At 44.4% G+C, this 20,227-nt stretch overlaps 2 protein-coding genes across 3 annotated transcripts in view; one reads left to right on the forward strand and one right to left on the reverse strand.

The window, feature by feature from the left end:
• The first annotated feature begins 59 nt into the window (after positions 1 to 59).
• On the forward strand, positions 60 to 2,655 carry LOC139376801 (cytochrome C oxidase assembly factor 3a). The gene is made up of 2 exons (XM_071119732.1): positions 60 to 296; positions 809 to 2,655. Exons 1-2 carry the CDS (start codon positions 98 to 100, stop codon positions 910 to 912), a joined length of 303 nt encoding a protein of 100 aa, XP_070975833.1. The 5' UTR covers positions 60 to 97; the 3' UTR covers positions 913 to 2,655.
• LOC139376800 (WNK lysine deficient protein kinase 4a) overlaps positions 2,541 to 20,227 on the reverse strand; it is a 70,818-nt gene continuing 53,131 nt past the window's right edge. For both annotated transcript variants that reach the window (XM_071119731.1, XM_071119730.1), the window contains 12 exons: positions 18,770 to 18,927; positions 18,119 to 18,198; positions 16,725 to 16,860; positions 14,097 to 14,213; positions 12,950 to 13,123; positions 9,317 to 9,371; positions 8,960 to 9,103; positions 6,426 to 7,288; positions 6,233 to 6,329; positions 4,233 to 5,004; positions 3,741 to 4,047; positions 2,541 to 3,501 (listed from right to left, as the gene is read on the reverse strand). In XM_071119731.1, coding sequence (XP_070975832.1) covers positions 3,499 to 3,501; positions 3,741 to 4,047; positions 4,233 to 5,004; positions 6,233 to 6,329; positions 6,426 to 7,288; positions 8,960 to 9,103; positions 9,317 to 9,371; positions 12,950 to 13,123; positions 14,097 to 14,213; positions 16,725 to 16,860; positions 18,119 to 18,198; positions 18,770 to 18,927 — 2,906 coding nt within the window. In that variant the 3' untranslated portion in view covers positions 2,541 to 3,498. The remainder of the gene's footprint in view (positions 3,502 to 3,740; positions 4,048 to 4,232; positions 5,005 to 6,232; positions 6,330 to 6,425; positions 7,289 to 8,959; positions 9,104 to 9,316; positions 9,372 to 12,949; positions 13,124 to 14,096; positions 14,214 to 16,724; positions 16,861 to 18,118; positions 18,199 to 18,769; positions 18,928 to 20,227) is intronic.

Raw genomic sequence — 20,227 nt, forward strand, 5'->3', positions numbered from 1 at the left:
CACACTATTTAAAAAAAACGAATCTTTCGCGTCGAAAACCGGAAATGTCTGGGGGAGCTATTATAGTGTTGCACAAGCAGGTCAGGCTGTCGCAAAAATGGCTGACCAGAAACCGACAGTGGATCCCGAAGTCCCTTTTGCAAAGAGGATAGATCCGAACAAGGAGGATCTTACTAGGGACGAGTTCTACTTTATCAGACAAGTGGAGCTCGCGCAATGGAAGAAGAAATCGCAGCAACTCAGGGGCCGTAATATTGCAACAGGACTTGCTATCGGAGCCATTGTAATGGGTATTTGTATCCTTGCCAAACTCAGTCACTAAAGGTGAACTGCGTAACATGAGCTAATTTGCCTTAAACGGCATGATATAGCGATACATTGTAATGTTGCCATAACTATTAGCAGTTAAAGTCAACCAAACATAATTCATGTATGTCCTTGAAGCTGTAAGTCATTGTAGATAGGTTATGAAATTCACGCTGTAGTGGTGAAGAACCGCATGACATGTGTTTGCATAACAGCCATGTACTGTAGCAAGTTAGCTAATTGGATAACATTGTAACGCTAGCTAGTAGCCAAGCAAGGATCTAACTACAGTTAGCTAAGTAGCTCTCTCAACATGCCACTTTATTACAAGTTGCTACAGTGAAAGCTGGTGATGAGTGTAAAACATGTCTGCCATAAATGTATGTTGATGATGATGAAAACGTTCATCCTTGTGTTTATGTAGCTAAGCTCGACTATAGCTTCATACCCAGCACACACCTTGCCTCTGTCAGCACATTTGCCTTGACTTTGCTCCTCCTAGATGGCTACACGTTTTACTCAGTGAAACAGGAGAAGATTATGGATGAGCTGGATGAGGAGGCCAAGGTCGCGAGGATGGGGGGGGCAAAGACAGGCGCCAACTGACTTAATGATCAGATGGACTGAGCTCAGATCGACTGTGTGGTGTGCCACTGATCCTATCGCCTGTAGGCCTACTTGCACTGGAAGGGACTAATGCTGACAAATTCTGGTGCTACATCTTATTCCACTGCTAGCCACTGTCAAGGCAGCATCGGACCCTGTTTTGCCCTGGTATATAGACTTTTATGTGGTTGTGTTGCTGACTTAAGTGTCTTCATGGTGATTAAACATGCTTGTCTGTAGAAATAATTATCTATTGCCCCCGATTACCCCCTTACAATTTCAGGATCCTGGGTCTTGTTCATTAGGCACCAAGCGGATGGCAACATTTATTTAAATGGTTTCTGTTAAGTGCCCCAATGAACATGACCCTATTCTCCTTCCTTTTCTTCCCAACGAGTAGGCACTTGTGTAAAATTATTTGTATTCCCTTCAAATCAGCATCAAATGATTTCTCCCAAACTATAAAACTAATTCAACCTATATCAGTAATGTTAATTCTACAGTGGCCTTGAAATAGGTGGGATTAGAATTAGAACAGCTCAACTGAGACAAAGAAACACATTTATATTGAAATATATTTATGTTGATAAAGGATTGAGTTGTACATTTGTTATATTGTATTTGTTTTTTTTCACAACAATAAATGACATCTTATAGCAAGGTCAGTGTAATGTTTCATACACTGATATTGACACAGTAGTACGGCAGCTGAGAGGAACACTATCATTATTTCAACTGTGTTTATGTCAAAATATGAGTTACAGAGTATGTTGTAGCCACCAAAGCTACAGAGTAAAAATATAAAATAAGACATTGCAAGGAAAAGGCACAGATTGGGCATGGCAGGACAGCAGCTTTGTATGTTAAAGCATTACAATCAACCAACAATCATACATGCATTCACTTTTTCTTTCTTTAAATATAAATCTTAAGAGTATCATTGCAATAGAATTCCATATGTGTATTTAAGGCAATCACTAATATGGGCTCACAGTTTAATTCATTTGTTAGGGTAGTTGTACTCTTCCCCACTTGTGCATATAAATATGCTACTTGCTTTACCAAAAAGTGTGATGAGTTACTACTAAAGTAGAATTTACTAAAGTGCATAGGGTGCCTGGTTTATTGCGCATTGCAGCAAGGTTTATCATTGTCAATGTGTTTGCACAAGAAAAGTAGCTTGCCAAAATGTTGATTCATTTGTAAAAGTAATTTACAAATGCATTATTTCATATTCACACATTTACAATCATGCTGAGAACCAGTAGTCTAGACCTATGTTTGATTATTTGGGGAGAAAATATAGTCTCGGCTAAAAAGTCAGAGTTAAATCATCAACCATAAATTGCCTTATTTTTTTTAATCGATGTGGATGATTTGGCAATAATTTAACTTGATTTGTTTTGTTTTTTTTAAGTAGTTTTAGTCTTGGGTATTTGTCATTTATAGAGCTGTATTGTGCCTAGCTTCTTACTGTATAACCTTTTTATATTTCATATGAACACGTGAAATTCTGAAATATTCTGGAAAGACTGGCACCTAAATGATTTCAGTGTTGTTGGTCTACCTATAGTACTGTATATGGTTGTTCGGAAAGCTACTTGTCATAGTGTTGCATTTTATTGATAAATGCTCACTATAATGTATATAAGGTACTGCCTAACATCTTTTAACATCTATGTTCACATCTTTCTACACATTGACAACAGTCATCCTTCATAAAGCTGTTGAATTCATCAGAAATATTGTTGCATTACTATTGTACATTGGAAAACAGGCATGAGTTACTAAAACTATAACAACATATCTGGACTTCCATAGTCAGACTCTAGAGGGCAGTAGCGAGCTACAGTCAGCATCAACAGATTGCAAACAGACAGTCAAATGTGCAAAGAGGAGAGTGAATAATCTGAAACACAGCGAGAGTTACTGAGCTTCATCTCACTCCACTGCGCACTGTGTGCGACAGTCAGATAAGCAGGAAAATAATGATCAATAGCCTCGGCCTCGATCCCATGATCCCAATATTGTAGCTGGAACAACCCTTACTGCTCTGTGGCTACAAGGCAGGACTACAGCTGATCATTAAGGCACTATGTACAATGATCACACGTTTCTCACTAGCATTGCATAGTATGAAGAATGATGGTGCACTACTTGGGCTAGCACTATTGTGAGCCTTTTATACGCATTAGCTGAGGACATTTTGAAACGTTTGACCATCTCACTTTAAACACTGTTCTGGTGGTGTCCTAGAACGGATATGTTGCACTGAACCGTTGAATCTGGCAAGCTTCTCTTAGGGGTGACTGACAGAGGATGACAAAGGTTCTGTTGCCCCTTCATAGCAGAGGGCTCAGTGACCTCTGACGGACCTGTGACCTATGATTAACCCTGTGACTATTGGATCAGCAGAGGAGCTTCCTGGTTTCTGGGGGATCTAGGTTAGTCTCCTCCAATGGGGGCCCAGATAAAGGGTTTAGAGGTGATGTCAGTTCTTTCCTCCAGCAGGATGGGCATGATTATTTCAGTCACATTTTAGATGAGGTAGTCGGCTTAGTCTACAGCAAGCATGGCTGAAGATTCTTACTGGTGAGAGAGGAGACAAGGAGATGCAATGATTAAATGTCTAGAGCATTGTGCATTGCACATTATGATTTCCAGATAAACTTAGATTTTAGACAGCAAAATAAATGTAAGATATGGGTCGTGATTCAATCAGAGGTGCGATGTAGACAAGCACATTGCACTACCGACAACGCACCTCTAATTGAATCGTGGCCATGCTCTGTGTACAGTAAATGAAGACATAATGAGAGAACTCTAACCATTCCACTGACATCGGAAGCAAAGGTCACCCCTTTAGAGGGCTTCTCCAGAGAGCTGCTGCTGCTGCTGCCACCCAGAGAGTTCCTCCTGATGATACCTTGTAGGGGGAGCATGTCCAAGCGCTGCAGGCTGTTTCTGCGGGAAGTGGAGGGGTAACTCCTCTCCTTAGAGATACGGCGTTGGCGACTGGAGAGCATGGCGGCAGGCGAGACAATCCCCGCAGGGGGAACCTTCCCCATCCTCTCATACAGCTCCTCAATTTCCCTCTTCTGGGTGGCCTGGAGACTCTGCACCTGCACCAAGTGTCTGAGAGAGAGAGAAAGAGAGACAGCGAAACAGATAGGTGAGAACTCTGAGGACTTGTTTAAGTGATTTGGAATAGTTGAGATGCAAGTTGAGTTCAAGGTAATCAAACTTGGATTCAAACCCTAAATCAATCTGGAAGGAAAATGGGTAAATAACTGGAGAGATGCTGAAGGTGAAACACTCACTTCTCCCTCATCACCTGCAACTCCTCCCGCATGTCCTCGTCCTCGCTCTCCGAGTCGTCACTGCTCATGTACGTGAAGTTGCGGCTGTAGCTCAGCCACAAGTGGTGCAGGGCCGAGTTGTAGGTAGGGCTCCCTGCACCTCCCTCCCACAGGCCACGCCCCTCTGAATCCACCACCGTGACGGACAGGCCGCTGTCTGCAGACGTACCCATCAGACTGAGACTACACACTCTCCTTCTTACTATCTGCTGCTCTTTCTTCTCCTCATCATCTTCTTCCCCCTCTTCTTCCTCCTCCTCTTCCTGCTGCTGCTCTTTGGTCCCGGCCCACCCTACCTGGACCTCCCGGTCCTCCTCCACAGGGAGGTGTCGGTCTGGGGGGAAGAGAGTGAGGGAGGTGTTCAGGCTGGTTTCTGCCCGCCCCTGCTCCTCTGTGCTGCTCTCGGAGGTGGTAGAGCTGCCCACTGACTTGGGCCTGGTGGGGCCTGGGGTGGAGCTGCCCACTGACTTGGGCCTGGTGGGGCCTGGGGTGGAGCTGCCCACTGACTTGGGCCTGGTGGAGCCTGTCGTGGAGCTGCCCACTGACTTGGGCCTGGTGGGGCCAGGGGTAGAACTGCCCACTGACTTGGGCCTGGTTCGACCTGGGGAGGAGCTGCCCACTGACTTGGGCCTGGTGGGGTTAGAGCCTTGTCCATCTGGTGCAGCAGGCAAAGGGATCTCCATGCTAGGGGTGACCTGGAAACGACCCACTGTGACGGCAGAAGGCGGGGGATCTGTGTGGTGGAGGAGGTTTATGATTAATATCAACACAGTGATAATTATAATTTTTCACAATCTGCAGTTTGTGTTTACATTCTGTTCCAGTAGTGATATAATTTTCCATTGACATTGACTCGTACTTTCAAATTGATTCAAATGCATAATGTCATCTCAATCTGAAATGTACTTTAAATGTCAAGGGTGCTGTTACGCGGATCTACCAGGGATCGGATAGAATCCTGGCCTTAGTTTCATAACTTTCTGTCAGAAAAACCAATCCAACTGCCATATCTACTGCCAACATCTGGTTGTGTTCATGGTGCCATAAATGGGTGGGAAGCAAGAGCTAGCGGAGGTCTGGCACTAACTAGGTGTAACTACTCTACACGGTTGGAAAACAATTATTTTCTGCTGAATGTGGCCCTGGGATTTCTCAAAAACAGAGCCTGTTCTGTCTGTTGAGCGAAATGGGCTGGGTTGGGTTGCTCGGGTACTGGAGCTGGTTGGGGTGGGGGTGTGAACACAGACAGGTGGGGAGGATGTGGGAGGAGAGGCCTGTAACGAGCGTGGAAGCCTTCTGATTGGTCATTTCTGCTGGGCAAAGCTTCCCACTGGTTACACACTGGTTGAATCAACGTTGTTTCCACGTAATTTCAATGAAATTACGTTCAACCAATGTGGAATAGACGTTGAATTGACGTCTGTACCCAGTGGGTTCTAACTGGTCAATACTGGTAGGCGGGGTATTATCACACCTACCTATTGGTCCCTTATTCAATGGAACATTCCATCCAGACATGTGGTTACGCAACAGATCCCGAGGCACTGCTAGTGCTTATAGGTGATAATGTCACCAAACACTGATGTGGACAGGATAAAACACAAAACAGAACTGAAAACAACAGGAAGAGCCAATTGGCCCTAACACAGTCATCAGGCCTTATTTAGACCAAATACAACATAAAACAGGCCTCGTTGAGTGTCTGTGTATGTCTGGAGTGTGTGTGTTTTTGTATGTGTGTGTGTGTCTGGAGTGTGTGTGTTTTTGTATGTGTGTGTGTGTCTGGAGTGTGTACTCTGCATTTGTTTAGTGTGCTAACAGAAGCAACATAGGTCTGCCAGCATCCTCCCCAACCCATCTCCTACCATCAACAGATCAACAGTAAGCTTAGGTAAGGGCCGGTACAATACAGAATACAGCTAGTGTAGAAGTAGAGAGGGGAAAGTCACTGTGAATCTTACCTGTGTAACTGGGGGATAGTCTGGGCTTGGGAGCACTGGCGTTCATCTCAGGCACCATAGGTCTCGACATTGGTGTGGTTGAGCTGAACGATGATAACTTGGGAAAAGAGAAGGGGGAGGGGGGACAATACTTGTCAGAATGGCATTACTTCTCACTGTCAGACAGTCATGTATGGGCTGGTTGGTAGCTTACTGTGCTCTCCGGGCTGTCTGGGGACGAAGGGGACAGATCAGACCCTGACGCACAGCTGGACACATCAGACTGGTCCTGAGGAACCATGTAGGACCCCTGGGAACTATTCTGTAAATGGCATAGAGGGCTGGATGCTGCTTGCTGTGATACCATCTGTGGGCTGTTGTAGCCCATCGTAGGGGGAGATATGTGATTATGCTGCCAGCCGGGGTGTCCATTTTGTGAGTACACAGACACTGAGCCATCCCTCTGCATCTGTGGTGGAGTGTCTGGGCCCTGGTAGACACTGTGTTGCTGCCCTTGGCCAGGCGTCCCACCCTGGGTGTAAGGGAGCTCCACTGGAGCAGTCTGGTAGTGGGGGGAGTAGACGGACGAGTAGACCGACTGAGGGTGGGTTAGCTGGGGGTGGAAGCCTGCTATAGAGGGCATCCCCTGGTTAGCCAGGCTGTTGGCAGGGATGAAGGAGTGAGCCATGCTCATTGCCATGGAGATCACGTTGGCCAGGGAGAAGAGGGGCTGTGTGTGGGAGGACCACATGTTGGGGTTCTGGGGGTGAGGAGGGAGGGTCAGGGGGTTCCCCTCACCGCTGTACTCAGAGGGGCTCGGAGCATCAGAGTGGGGGCCGCCGGGGGAGCCTGGGGCTGGGGAGAGGACGGAGGGGAACGTGGGGTTGCTGGCGACCCGTGTGAGGGAAGGATGGGACCCCGCTGGTTTGGGGGCACCGGGGTTCACTGGGTAGGGGAAGGGGAAGTGTGTGTGGCCCATGAAGGGGGGCATGTGGTAGTACTGCTGGTGTTGCTGCTGCTGGGGGTGCTCTGAGGAGTACATGGAGGCTGGGTGGTGGTAATAGTAGTGAGGAGAACCTGGAACATAGAAACAAAACATAACAATACATGTTAGTTATTATTATTTCATTCAAAACTTTTATTTCCTGAGAGGGAACTTCATGTGTGGTTAATTGGTAGACACAAAACAACATAACATTACCTAACTCAGAAACATCACTTATGTAAAAGGAACGCCTTACAAAACCTTAATGGGTTCTTTACAGTGTCCTCACACAAACCCTTATGCCAACGTCTCGAGAGACATTTACTAGCAGAATCCCCTAGATTGTAAAAGAGTAAATTATATTATTGCTCCATCTCTCTCTCAGATTTTGGATTGTCTTGTCGTTCCTTCCGCCCCACTGCCAAGTGACATCAGACATTTAGAAAATAAATTCCTCATGTGCGGTATAAAGATGGTTTCCATGGTAGGGTTTTGTCTAACAAAATCCCTGTTTAAGAGAGCTTGGATGATGATTTCATTGCATAAAGGCCCTGATAGCCGGAGCGGTTGGTTGTATGTAGGGGCATGCGCTGTGGGGCATGCGCTGTTATGTATGCATCCCAAATGGCACCCTATTTGCCCTGGTCAAAGTAATACACTATTTTGGGAATAGAGTGCCATTTGGGACTCATCCTGATCTTGGCAGAGAAGAACACAAACCGGGCCCAACACCGTCATAAAACCCCTCCCTCATCAGACCCCTTTCTTGGTATTGTCAGGAGATTTGCATGGCTCTGACTAACCATCCCTGCACCTCACACCCCAGGTCTGTGCCTCAGTGGTGCGGCGCCGGCCGTGCCCTAGGGCCTCTTGGGTAATTACTTCACTTGAAGAGCGCTTTTAGCCTCTTTTTGAGATGTGAATGCTCTCACTGTGAAGCATAAGCTTTTCTGGCCTAACTTGTACTACAGTATGATTCTCTGCAACATCTGTTTGCCAGCACACACACGCACACACACACACTTTTCAAGAAAGTCTCCTCCAAAACTCCCACCGCAAGAGAAGGAAGCATTTGACTTCAATTAAAGAACATACAACTGCCCCTTCACCCCCACTAGCTAAAGACTTGGTGGCCATCTGAAGTATATCTCCCTCCCTCCCCAGTTGTCTCTATTCTCTGCTGGACACAGCCACAGCACAGTCCGGTTTCGCAATGCCTTTTGGCTCTCCGCCACATTTATAGTTGCCTAACCTACAGTATATTTCCATCACATTGACATGTTAGTGGCTTGTTTACTTCAGTGTCGGGAGTCGTGTTGGTCCATAACTGTAGAGCCATTGTTGAATTAAATGTCAAATCAATGAATGAAGAATGTTATGGCGTCCTGAAAAATCCCTGAAGAGTTATCAATATCTCTGGCTAGTCTCCACTGTAGGGTTCTCAACTAAACTAAAGACTTGTGATGAATACACGCGTTTTCAATTTCAGACTCTTCAAATGTCAAAAAAGTCCTTCCTCACTCCATTGATGTTCTAATTCCAAACAAATCCCTGTCTGCATCCCAAATGGCCTCCTATTCCCATAATAGTGCACTACTTTTGACCAGGCTCTGGTAGTAGTGCCTTAAAGGTAACAGGGTGCCATTTGTGAAGCAACCTCAGTCTACAACAGTTTTCTCTCTGTGAAGAGTAAACAATGCCTCTTCACATGGGACCATGGGGAGGAGGAAGAGGAGGAGAGGTGGGTCCTTACAATACAGTACCTGGGGCGTTTTGGAAAGACTGGGAGCGTAATAGAGGTCTCCCTGCAGGTGAAGTCATGTCTGATGGGCTGAAGAAGTCTCCTCCACCAGTGGGCCCTGAGGGAGAGTCACATACCCCTACACTGGGGCCAGCCATGCTGAAGTCTGAGAGAACAGACAGACACAGTCAGTCTCAGTCATTGAAATGGACATGTTCACCGGCAACAAAATTAAGGAAACTTATAGAGACAGACACATGCAGGTCTATTTGCCATGCAAACCCAATATAACATACATAGGCCAAGTGAGGCCCAGAAATATAACAAAGACCAAGCAGTAGAAAAGGAAGTTCAGAAGATTAAGGTTTAGACATTTTACCAGGTAGAGAGTAGGAAGAGTGTGTCCGCTCCAGAATGTGACTGTGAAGATTAGGCTGGAATAGAGGACACAGATATACACCGTTATTATATTCATGATACAGTATTACTTCATACACTGCATTTATCATTGGTCTTCCCAATGGGTTTGTTGTTGAGAAGTCAGTTGCATTTAGCCAGGGTAATTTTATTGATACGATCCATTTTAATAAGGACTCATTAAGGCAACCATTAACATCTATTTAGTGTTCTACCACCATAATCTGAACGAAAAACTAACTCTAAACCCTCCTAAACAGGAAACAAACCCTCTAGAGTCACAGCTCTATTTTATTTCCTTGAATTACTGCAGTGTAATGACTGGTCACGCGAACATGCAGTAATGACTAGGCAAAAACATAAATGTCCAGAGGTACACTTCGGTTCTTGTCCTCCATGAGGAGTTTTCTATATACAAATAACTTCTCAGAACCCATCTGAGATGTTGTTAAGAATAGAATAATACATGCAGATATGCCTCTAACCTAAACCATAACCGTAGTACACAATCAGGACAGAGACAGACAAGTTCTAGAGTTGTGGTTACATTCTCTCAGACGGAACTCATTTTCTATGTTTTTAAGGGGAAGAGGCCCGGGGATTACGTGGGACACAATTAGCCCAGAAACGTATAAGGCCATAGGGGTTCCTAGTTAGAGATGTGGTCGGGTTAGCAGCCTGTTTTCAATCAAGTCCTGGTCCGGAGCCAGGAAGGAGAGATTTCCAGGACAGCCTGAGGTAAATATGTACCTAGGGGGTAGTGTGTGTGTGTGTGTGTGTTTGTGTATGTATGTATGTATGTAAGTATGTATATGTGTGTGTGTGTGTGTGTGTGTGTGTGTGTGTGTGTGTGTGTGTGTGTGTGTGTGTGTGTGTGTGTGTGTGTGTGTGTGTGTGTGTGTGTGTGTGCGCGTGTGCGTGTGTGTGTGTGTGTGTGTGTGTGTGTGTGCGTGTAGGAGGAGGAGGAGTTACCGGTCCTCCCGACCCACATGAAACAACACATTGTTCTTCACTGTTCTCCTAGATCCGTTTACTGGAAGGCTCAGCACAGCAGGCTGGTTGTGTTCTGAGGATAGGAACATGTCCTGGCAGTACAGACTCTTCTCTCCTGGCTGCCCCTATCTAGGTACATGTGCGTCCCAAATGGCACTATATTCCCATTATAGTGCACTACTTTTGACCAGGGCCGATACACCCTTTCTCAGAAAACCACTCTGAACCTAAATAATGGTCTAGTTATATTATCTAGAGCTGGACTCTAGTCATAGACTGTTCTCTGTGCTACCGCACGGCAAGCAGTACCATTGCACCAAGTCTGGAACCAACAGGACACTGAACAGCTTCTACCCTCAAGCCATAAGACTGCTAAATAGTTAGTTAAATAGTTAACCAAATAGCTACCTGGATTATCTGTATTGCACTAACTATTTTGACTCATCACATACCCTGCTGCTACTGCTTATTATCTATCCTGTTACCTATTCACTTTACCCCTACCTATATGTACATATCTACCTCAATGACCTCGTACCCCTGCACATCGACTCAGTACTGGTACCCTGTGTATATAGCCAAGTTATCGTTACTCATTGTGTATTTTATTCCTTGTGTTTTTATCTTTATATTCTTTTTACATTTTTCTTTCTGCATTTTTGGTAAGTAAGCATTTCACTGTTAGTCTATACCTGTTGTTTACGAAGCATGTGACAAATAAAATGTGATTTGATTTAGTGTACACACCCTAGGCATGGTGGTGCACTTCCACTAATGACGTCATAGGATTTATAAGGGGGTTTAAGAGCTTTTTAGTACCACCATGTCCTGATTACAGTATTACTCCAGTTGCTTTTCTTCTGAGCACACCTTCCCCATTACTCCTTAACCCACATCTGTCTCTTAGGCATTTTCCCCACTAGGCCCCAACTAAACACACTCTTCTACTATATTTATGACCTGCCCAGGATAAGCACAGCTGGGGGCATTGTATTTAAAATAATGTAATGTATACCATACAAATGACCCCTCACTGTATGACTTTATTACATAGCCTTAGCTCCCTATAGCTCACTATAGCTCCCTATAGCTCCGTAAAGCTCCCTATAGCGCCATAAAGCTCCCTATAGCGCCATAGAGCTCCCTATAGCTCCATAAAGCTCCCTATAGCGCCATAAAGCTCCCTATAACTCCATAAAGCTCCCTATAGCTCCGTAAAACTCCCTATAGCTCCATAAAGCTCCCTATAGCTCCATAAAGCTCCCTATAACTCCATAAAGCTCCCTATAGCTCCATAAAGCTCCCTATAGCTCCATAAAGCTCCCTATAACTCCATAAAGCTCCCTATAGCTCCATAAAGCTCTATATAGCTCCATAAAGCTCCCTATAACTCCATAAAGCTCCCTATAGCTCCATAAAGCTCCCTATAGCGCCATAAAGCTCTCTATAACTCCATAAAGCTCCCTATAGCTCCGTAAAGCTCCCTATAGCTCCATAAATCTCCCTATAGCGCCATAAAGCTCCCTATAACTCCATAAAGCTCCCTATAGATCCATAAAGCTCCCTATAGCTCCATGAAGCTCCCTATAGCGCCATAAAGCTCCATATAACTCCATAAAGCTCCCTATAGCTCCATAAAGCTCCCTATAACTCCATAAAGCTCCCTATAGCTCCATAAACCTCCCTATAGCACCCTATAGCTCCCTAAAGCTCCATAACTCCCTATAGCTCCATAACTCCCTATAGCTCCATATAGCTTCCTATAGCTCCATAAAGCTCCCTATAGCTCACTATAGCTCCCTATAGCACCCTATAGCTCCCTATAGCTCCATAACTCCCTATTGCTCCCTATAGCTCCATAACTCCCTATAGCTCCATATAGCTTCCTATAGCTCCATAAAGCTCCCTATAGCTCACTAAAGCTCCATATAGCTCCCCAAATCTCCCCATAGCTCTGCAAAGCTCCCCATAGTTCCCTAAAGCTCCACATAGCTACCTATAGCTCCCTAATGATCCCAAATGCTCCATATTTATCCCCATAGCTCCCTATAGCTCCTTAGAGCTCCCTATAGCTCCATAAATCTCTCTATAGCTCCATAAATCACCTTAAAGCTCCCTATAGCTCGCTAATGCTCCATATATCACCCTAAAGCTCCCCATAGCTCCCCAAAGCTTCTTAAAGCTCCCTATCGCTCACGAATGCTCCATATCTCTCCCTAAAGCTCCCTATAGCGCCCTATAGCTCACTATAGCTCCTTAAAGCTCCCCATAGCTCCCCATAGATCCCCATAGCTCCTTAAAGCTCCCTATAGCTTGCTAATGCTCCATACATCTCCCTAAAGCTCCCTATAGCTCACTATAGCTCCCTATGCATTGACCGCAAAAGGAAATTAAAAGATCTTCCACAATTAGATTCACACCCAATTCACATACAATTCCTCCTCAATATATAATCACATAGCTAGTAGTACATACCATGATGACACAGAGTCTGTGAATATTTGAAAGTCAGTGAATGGTTTTGATGATGTGGGAACCCAGAGCTGGTATTGGTACTGGTACTATTTCTGGTATTGGTACTGGTACTAGTAGTGGTACTTACCTGGGACGCGGATAGTGAGTTGACCCCGTTGTGGTGTTGTGGGCGTGGTGCTCCGTGGCCGACACCCACGTGGACCTTATGCTCCTTCATCAGAGCCTCTGCCCTCTTGATGATGTCACCTATGCGTTGGATAAACCCCTCCTTCTCCGCTGGCAGGATGAACTCATTGTGAACCTGGAAAATACAGACGCAATTAACACATTAATAACATATGAATAACAACATTTTTATAACATTAATCACCTAATAATAACACATTGATAACATTTGTCTGTTTGTCTGTTTGTCTGCCTGCCTGCCTGCCTGCCTGCCTGCCTGCCTGCCTGCCTGCCTGCCTGTCTGCATGCCTGTCTGTCTCTTTGTCCATCCTTCCGTCCATCCATCTGTCCTTCCATCTTCAGTTATTGTGTATTGAGTCATAAGTGGCTTCTTGTCCAACCTTCATAGTATGCTAATTTGTTGAAGCAGTCTGAGTCTATGTTGTGCAGATTCTGTGAATTGTGGGTTGGGTGGTGGGGTGTGGTGTGGTGAGGTGTGGTGAATGGGCTGGCTCTCCTGTCAGTATGTCTTAATTCAGCTCGTATAGTGCTGGTGTGCTGCACTAATAGGGGCATTTATGAGACCTGACCAGCTCTGTGCCAAGACTGGCCTAAACAAAAGCTCACTGTGTTTCATTCAGAATCGGAATAAACAGAACACTCAGTGAACACAAAGTTCTGGAATCTACCACCAACAGAAGCTGAAAATACCACTACCTCATCATGCCTACGTACTTTGTGTATCTCTACGCCAGAACCTCCCCAAGTTCGTAATCAAAATCAAATGAGACACACACGTAAACTAAAATGGCACGTGTGTAAACTGCTTATCTTCTTGCCTCACACCCCCCTAACCAAGATAAATCTATATGACACAGAAACACAAGAGTGCTTTAACTGGAAGTGGGACGTAGAGTCTGTGCTGCTGTGTGAGATAGAAGTAGATAGGAGTATCAATAAGATAAGCTGATAGTGCTTCATTTCTCCTGCGTTTATAGGCTCTTCCTTCAGCATAATGAGTCTTTAACACGGAGATAATAGTATGGGCTGTCATTAAATAAATCCCTAAATGACCTAAGGCTATTCACACCCTAGAGGTGACAACAAACCATGACAGCTGCAATGTCCTCTGGGTTGTCTCCGTCCAGGTCGAACTTGAAGGTAACCATCTTGTCATTGTGAGTCTGCAGCTGACACTCCACCACCCGGTCGTCTTTGTCAGAGAGCTGAAACACCGTCCACCAGTGTTAGTTTGTTTATGTTACGTAGAATATAAAGACACTGGGGTAGCAGTAGAACAAAGATAAAGCACTCTCAGTGTGTATGTGTGTGTGTGTGTGTGTGTGTGTGTGTGTGTGTGTGTGTGTGTGTGTGTGTGTGTGTGTGTGTGTGTGTGTGTGTGTGTGTGTGTGTGTGTGTGTGTGTGTGTGTGTGTGTGCATGCGTGTGTGTGTGTGCGTGCGTGCGTATGCATACAGTGGGGAAAAAAACGATTTAGTCAGTCACCAATTGTGCAAGATCTCCCACTTAAAAAGATGAGAGAGGCCTGTAATTTTCATCATAGGTACACTTCAACTATGACAGACAAAATGCAGAAAATCACATTGTAGGATTTTTTATGAATTTATTTGCAAATTATGGTGGAAAATAAGTATTTGGTCACCTACAAACTAGCAAGATTTCTGGCTCTCACAGACCTGTAACTTCTTCTTTAAGAGGCTCCTCTGTCCTCCACTCGTTACCTGTATTAATGGCACCTGTTTGAACTTGTTATCAGTATAAAATACACCTGTCCACAACCTCAAACAGTCACACTACAAACTCCACTATGGCCAAGACCAAAGAGCTGTCAAAGGACACAAGAAACAAAATTGTAGACCTGCACCAGGCTGGGAAGACTGAATCTGCAACAGGTAAGCAGCTTGGTTTGAAGAAATCAACTGTGGGAGCAATTATTAGGAAATGGAAGACATACAAGACCACTGATAATCTCCCTCGATCTGGGGCTCCACGCAAGATCTCCCCCCGTGGGGTCAAAATGATCAAAAGAACGGTGAGCAAAAATCCCAGAACCACACGGGGGGACCTAGTGAATGACCTGCAGAGAGCTGGGACCAAAGTAACAAAGCCTACCATCAGTAACACACTACGCCGCCAGGGACTCAAATCCTGCAGTGCCAGACGTGTCACCCTGCTTAAGCCAGTACATGTCCAGGCCCGTCTGAAGTTTGCTAGAGAGCATTTGGATGATCCAGAAGAAGATTGGGAGAATGTCATATGGTCAGATGAAACCAAAATAAAGTTGCATCCAAAGAACACCATACCTACTGTGAAGCATGGGGGTGGAAACATCATGCTTTGGGGCTGTTTTTCTGCAAAGGGACCAGGATGACTGATCCGTGTAAAGGAAAGAATGAATGGGGCCATGTATCGTGATATTTTGAGTGAAAACCTCCTTCCATCAGCAAGGGCATTGAAGATGAAACATGCCTGGGTCTTTCAGCATGACAATGATCCCAAACACACCGCCCGGGCAACGAAGGAGTGGCTTCGAAAGAAGCATTTCAAGGTCCTGGAGTGGCCTAGCCAGTGTCCAGATCTCAACCCCATAGAAAATCTTTGGAAGGAGTTGAAAGTCCGTGTTGCCCAGCAACAGCCCCAAAACATCACTGCTCTAGAGGAGATCTGCATGGAGGAATGGGCCAAAATACCAGCAACAGTGTGTGAAAACCTTGTGAAGACTTACAGAAAACGTTTGACCTCTGTCATTGCCAACAAAGGGTATATAGCAAAGTATTGAACTAAACTTTTGTTATTGACCAAATACTTATTTTCCACCATAATTTGCAAATAAATCCATAAAAAAATCATACAATGTGATTTTCTGGATTTTTTTTCTCATTTTGTCTGTCATAGTCGAAGTGTACCTATGATGAAAATTACAGGCCTCTCTCATCTTTTTAAGTTGGAGAACTTGCACAATTGGTGGCTGACTAAATACTTTTTTGCCCCACTGTATATGTACCTACTGCTTGCATCACCAGGATTGTGGGTTTGATTCTCACAGGGGACCAGTACAAACATTTATGGATAAGAGTGTCTGGTAAATGACTCAAATGTAAATGTTTGTTTCTGCTTCCGCAGGTGTTCTGGTCACAAGAGACATGGCAGGTGGAGGAAGAGCATACTGTACTAACAGCATAACCTCTAAGATGATAACATAAACTGAATAACCATGTTTTTTTTGTATAACGACTGTGATAATGTCACTTCTGGTTACTTTTTAAAGGACATTCTACCCCAAAATGAATGAAAATTGAATTATATTGACATTATATTGTATACCTAGACACCTAGATATTATATCATTTTCCCTTTAAAAGCATTACTACCTGTAGCCCAACTGATGCAGCATAGGGGCTTTGAATAAATAGGCTGAATCATTGAAAAAGAAATGCATAAAATGCTTAAAAGCGTGTCTCGGCAGAATATCCCCCAAAAATAATTAAATGTAATCATATTATTTTGAGTGGTGGCGACAATTTATTGGGCGCCGCTGCTAAATTATTAAACACTGCAAAGTATGCATATCCAAATGACACCCCATTGGTACCCTATTCCTCTATATAGGGAATAGGGTGCCATTTGGGATGGGCCCTAACTGTGGACTTGACAATTAGACTTGACAATCACTTGTATAGAATAGTCTTGATTGATTAATTGATTGATTTGTTTTACCCCAGTGATGCGCAGTCTTGAACGGGCCCTTCGCCGGAACAGCTTGCCAGCCGTGCGCCTGGCAGCAGTCTTGCTGCTCCTCTCTGATAGGCCCTCATAGCCGTCACTCAAACCCGAGATCATGTTGGAGGCGTAGCTGTGAAGATGATTGGTGTGTTAGTGAATTTCTGTCATAACCGCCGTAACATTTCTGAGTTAATACATGCTATGCTATTAGGAGGAAATAGAAATAACCACCTGTCAAGTTTTAGGTCAGAAACAGAGCTAGACTGTTATACATGCCAAATATATATGCCAAATGAAGCCCAATGTGAGGATATATTAACTACTACAGCAGTTGGGACAAATCTCCTATAGAAAACAAGTACACAGTCATAGTAAAGGAACAACAAATCCACATATTCTGTTCAGCAGTGTAGTATTTATATTATGAAAAAGTGAAAGTTGCACAGCCTGGGACATGCAGTACATTTTAAAAAGCTTAAATTCAGTCCTCTGGGTCGCTTAGTGCCGTGGTCCCTGATTTATCCCTCCCTCCATCCACTACTTCAGCAAAGATTTACAGACAGACACTCTACTGGTTGGCAGGTTCCACTGAGCTTTCTAACCATTCTCTAAAATCTGAAGTACTTTTGGGGAACTTCAGTTCACGGTGGACAAAACTGGTTGTTCACCCACTCAGGATGGACGTAATGGGGAAATGGAAATGTTTTTGTTTACATTCTTCTTGTATATGACATACTTGTTTGGTTTTATGTGTTGGTGTTGGGTTTCAGTTTTTAAGTGGTGTTTTTGCTGACTAACTGTAAAAATGTATTTCCCACTTTCCCAAAGTATCATCTTTCTAATTGATATGTATAGAATCATAAGTAGTGCATGCTGAAGATGTTTTGGAACACAAAATACCTTAGACAGAATGGGCACCAGATGACAACACACACACACGCACGCATTCACGCACGCACGCACACACAATCACCCCCTAGCCAGAAACATCTGATACTAAAGTAAAACAGACAGAAACCTCAAAGTCCATTGTGCTTCAAACACTATACTGGGGAGAGGCTGTTGTTTCCCCCAGATCAGTCTGCTATTCGGACACACAGATGTGTACAGAGGCATAGGAAGCCTAGAGGTTAGAGGGTCCAGTAGGAACTTGGCAACTGGGGGTCTGTTTGTCTATTCCACTGCTGTTGGAAGCACATCCAAAAACAGATCAAGGAACGCAGCACTGACTGACCCTGTGCCTCTCAGCGAGTGTGTGCATATGTGTGTGTGTGTGCGTGTGTGTACGTGTGTGTGTCTGGGGGTGATGGGAATGGCAGGAGATGAATGTCTCTTTCTAATAAAAATAGACAAAGTATTTATTCTAGGGAAGAGGCTGAGGAGAGTACCTGTCCACAGGTGAGGTGAAGCCGCTGGGAGGGTGTCCTCCAGAGTGTCCATGCTCCGTATTACCCAATACTGCAATACTCTACAAACGGGAAAAGGAGAGGTGTCACACCCTGACCATAGTTTACTTTGTATATTTCTATGTTGTGGTTGGTCAGGGTGTGATCTGAGTGGGCATTCTATGTTACATGTCTAGTTTGTCCAGTTCTATGTTCGGCCTGATATGGTTCTCAATCAGAGGCAGGTGTTCGTCATTGTCTCTGATTGGGAACCATATTTAGGTAGCCTGGGTTTCACTGTGTGTTTGTGGGTGATTGTTCCTGTCTATGTGTTTTCACCAGATAGGCTGTTTAGGTTTTCGTTACGTTCATTACGTTCTTTATTTTTGTAGTGTTTGTATTGATTCGTGTTTTACGTTTGTTTATTAAAACATGGATCGAAATCTACACGCTGCATTTTGGTCCGACTCTCCTTCTCATACGGAAAACCGTTACAAGAGGGCACAATTAAGCATAAGGCAACAGTCACAGAAACATAGTGAATAAAGGTAATTCAAAAATAAGCAGGGACAGTTGAGGTAGAGTTGCTAGTCATAGCCTCTCGACTACTCTTACACTTGGATAACTAGCTCACTATTTGTCCCATTCACTCACAGAGGGAAAGCGAAGGGCTGGGATGGGGTGGTGGTGAGGGTGTCCATTGAGGGAGGTAGTCCCAGTCCCGTTGAGGGTTGACCCTTTGAGGCTGACCGCTGTCTCCAGGGGGTCCTGGAGGTCAGAGGAGCTGAGATAGCCGTCTGTCTCACAGTCAGCTGTTACAACAAACACATGAAACATGAGCATGTGACTGACCAGGCACGACCGCATCCCCTTTACTCACTGACACACACACACGCACACGCACACAAAAGAACGCATTCACGCACATACACACACATACAGACGCATGCACGCACAGACACTCTAAAAAATGCTGGGTTATTTGGATGACCCAACTGCTGGGTTGCAGGCATAGGGTCACTTATTTGGATTGTTCTCTTTTAAAACAGAAAGGTTGGATTGTTGATGGTGGGTAAAACGCTGAGGGATGGGGCTGGAGAAATGTAACAACTCTCAAATTCTGGTTAAAACTTTTGATATCATGGATGGTCAGTCCTTATGTAAGGATTGTTTGTTTACATTTACTTTGTTTACAAACATTGTAGCAAAACAAGCTTACATTTTGGGTTCTGATGGAGTACGACTGTTGAACTAAGCTCATGAGGCATTTCTAAGTTAAATCCTTCAAGAATCAATGGGTACATGTCATTATTTAAGTCCAAAAATGGATGTAGCAACTGCTGATTGCCCCTTTAAGGTTGAACAACTGCTGATTGCCCCTTTAAGGTTGAACAACTGGCACTTTTGTAGTGTTAATGAGGCTTACATAAGTGCATGAGTTCCACAAAAGCCTATGCATATCCCAGTGTTGGGATAGTTACCACTTTGTTACAATATATACATAATAATGTTTAATGATTTTACATTGAACAAAAATATAAATGCAATATGTAAAATGTTGGTCCCTTGTTTCATGAGCTGAAATAAAAGATCCCAGAAATGTTCCAGATGCACAAAAAGCTTATTTCTCTCAAATGTTGTGCTCCAATTTGTTGTCATCCCTGTTAGTGAGCATTTCTTCTTTGTCAAGATAATCCATCCACCTGACAGGTGTGGCATATCAAGAAGCTGATTAAACAGCATGCTCATTACACAGGGGCACCTTGTGCTGGGGACAATAAAAGGCCACTTTAAAGTGTGCAGTTTTGTCACGCAACACAATGCCACAGATGTCTCAAGTTTTGAGGGAGCGTGCAATTGGCATGCTGACTGCAGGAATGTCCCCAGAGCTGTTACCAGAGAATGTAATGTTAATTTCTCCACAATAAGCCACCTCCAATGTCGTTTTAGAGAATTTGGCAGTACGTCCAACCGGCCTCACAACCTCAGACCACGTGTAACCAGCCCAGGACCTTCACATCCGGCATCTTCACCTGAGTCTGAGACCCGCCATCCGGACAACTGTTGAAACTATGGGTTTCCACAACAGAAGAATTTCTGCAAAAACTGTCA

This window comes from Oncorhynchus clarkii, chromosome 20 (assembly GCF_045791955.1).
Source record: "Oncorhynchus clarkii lewisi isolate Uvic-CL-2024 chromosome 20, UVic_Ocla_1.0, whole genome shotgun sequence".
NCBI classification, from domain to species: domain Eukaryota; kingdom Metazoa; phylum Chordata; class Actinopteri; order Salmoniformes; family Salmonidae; genus Oncorhynchus; species Oncorhynchus clarkii.

What these genes read in the sequence shown, in the direction of transcription:
- LOC139376801 (XM_071119732.1), top strand. Translation starts at nt 98, where the DNA reads ATGGCTGACCAGAAACCGACAGTGGATCCCGAAGTCCCTTTTGCAAAG. An exon ending in AGCCATTGTAATGGGTATTT is followed by an intron (nt 297 to 808) that starts GTATCCTTGCCA and finishes TGCTCCTCCTAG; the next exon opens with ATGGCTACACGTTTTACTCA.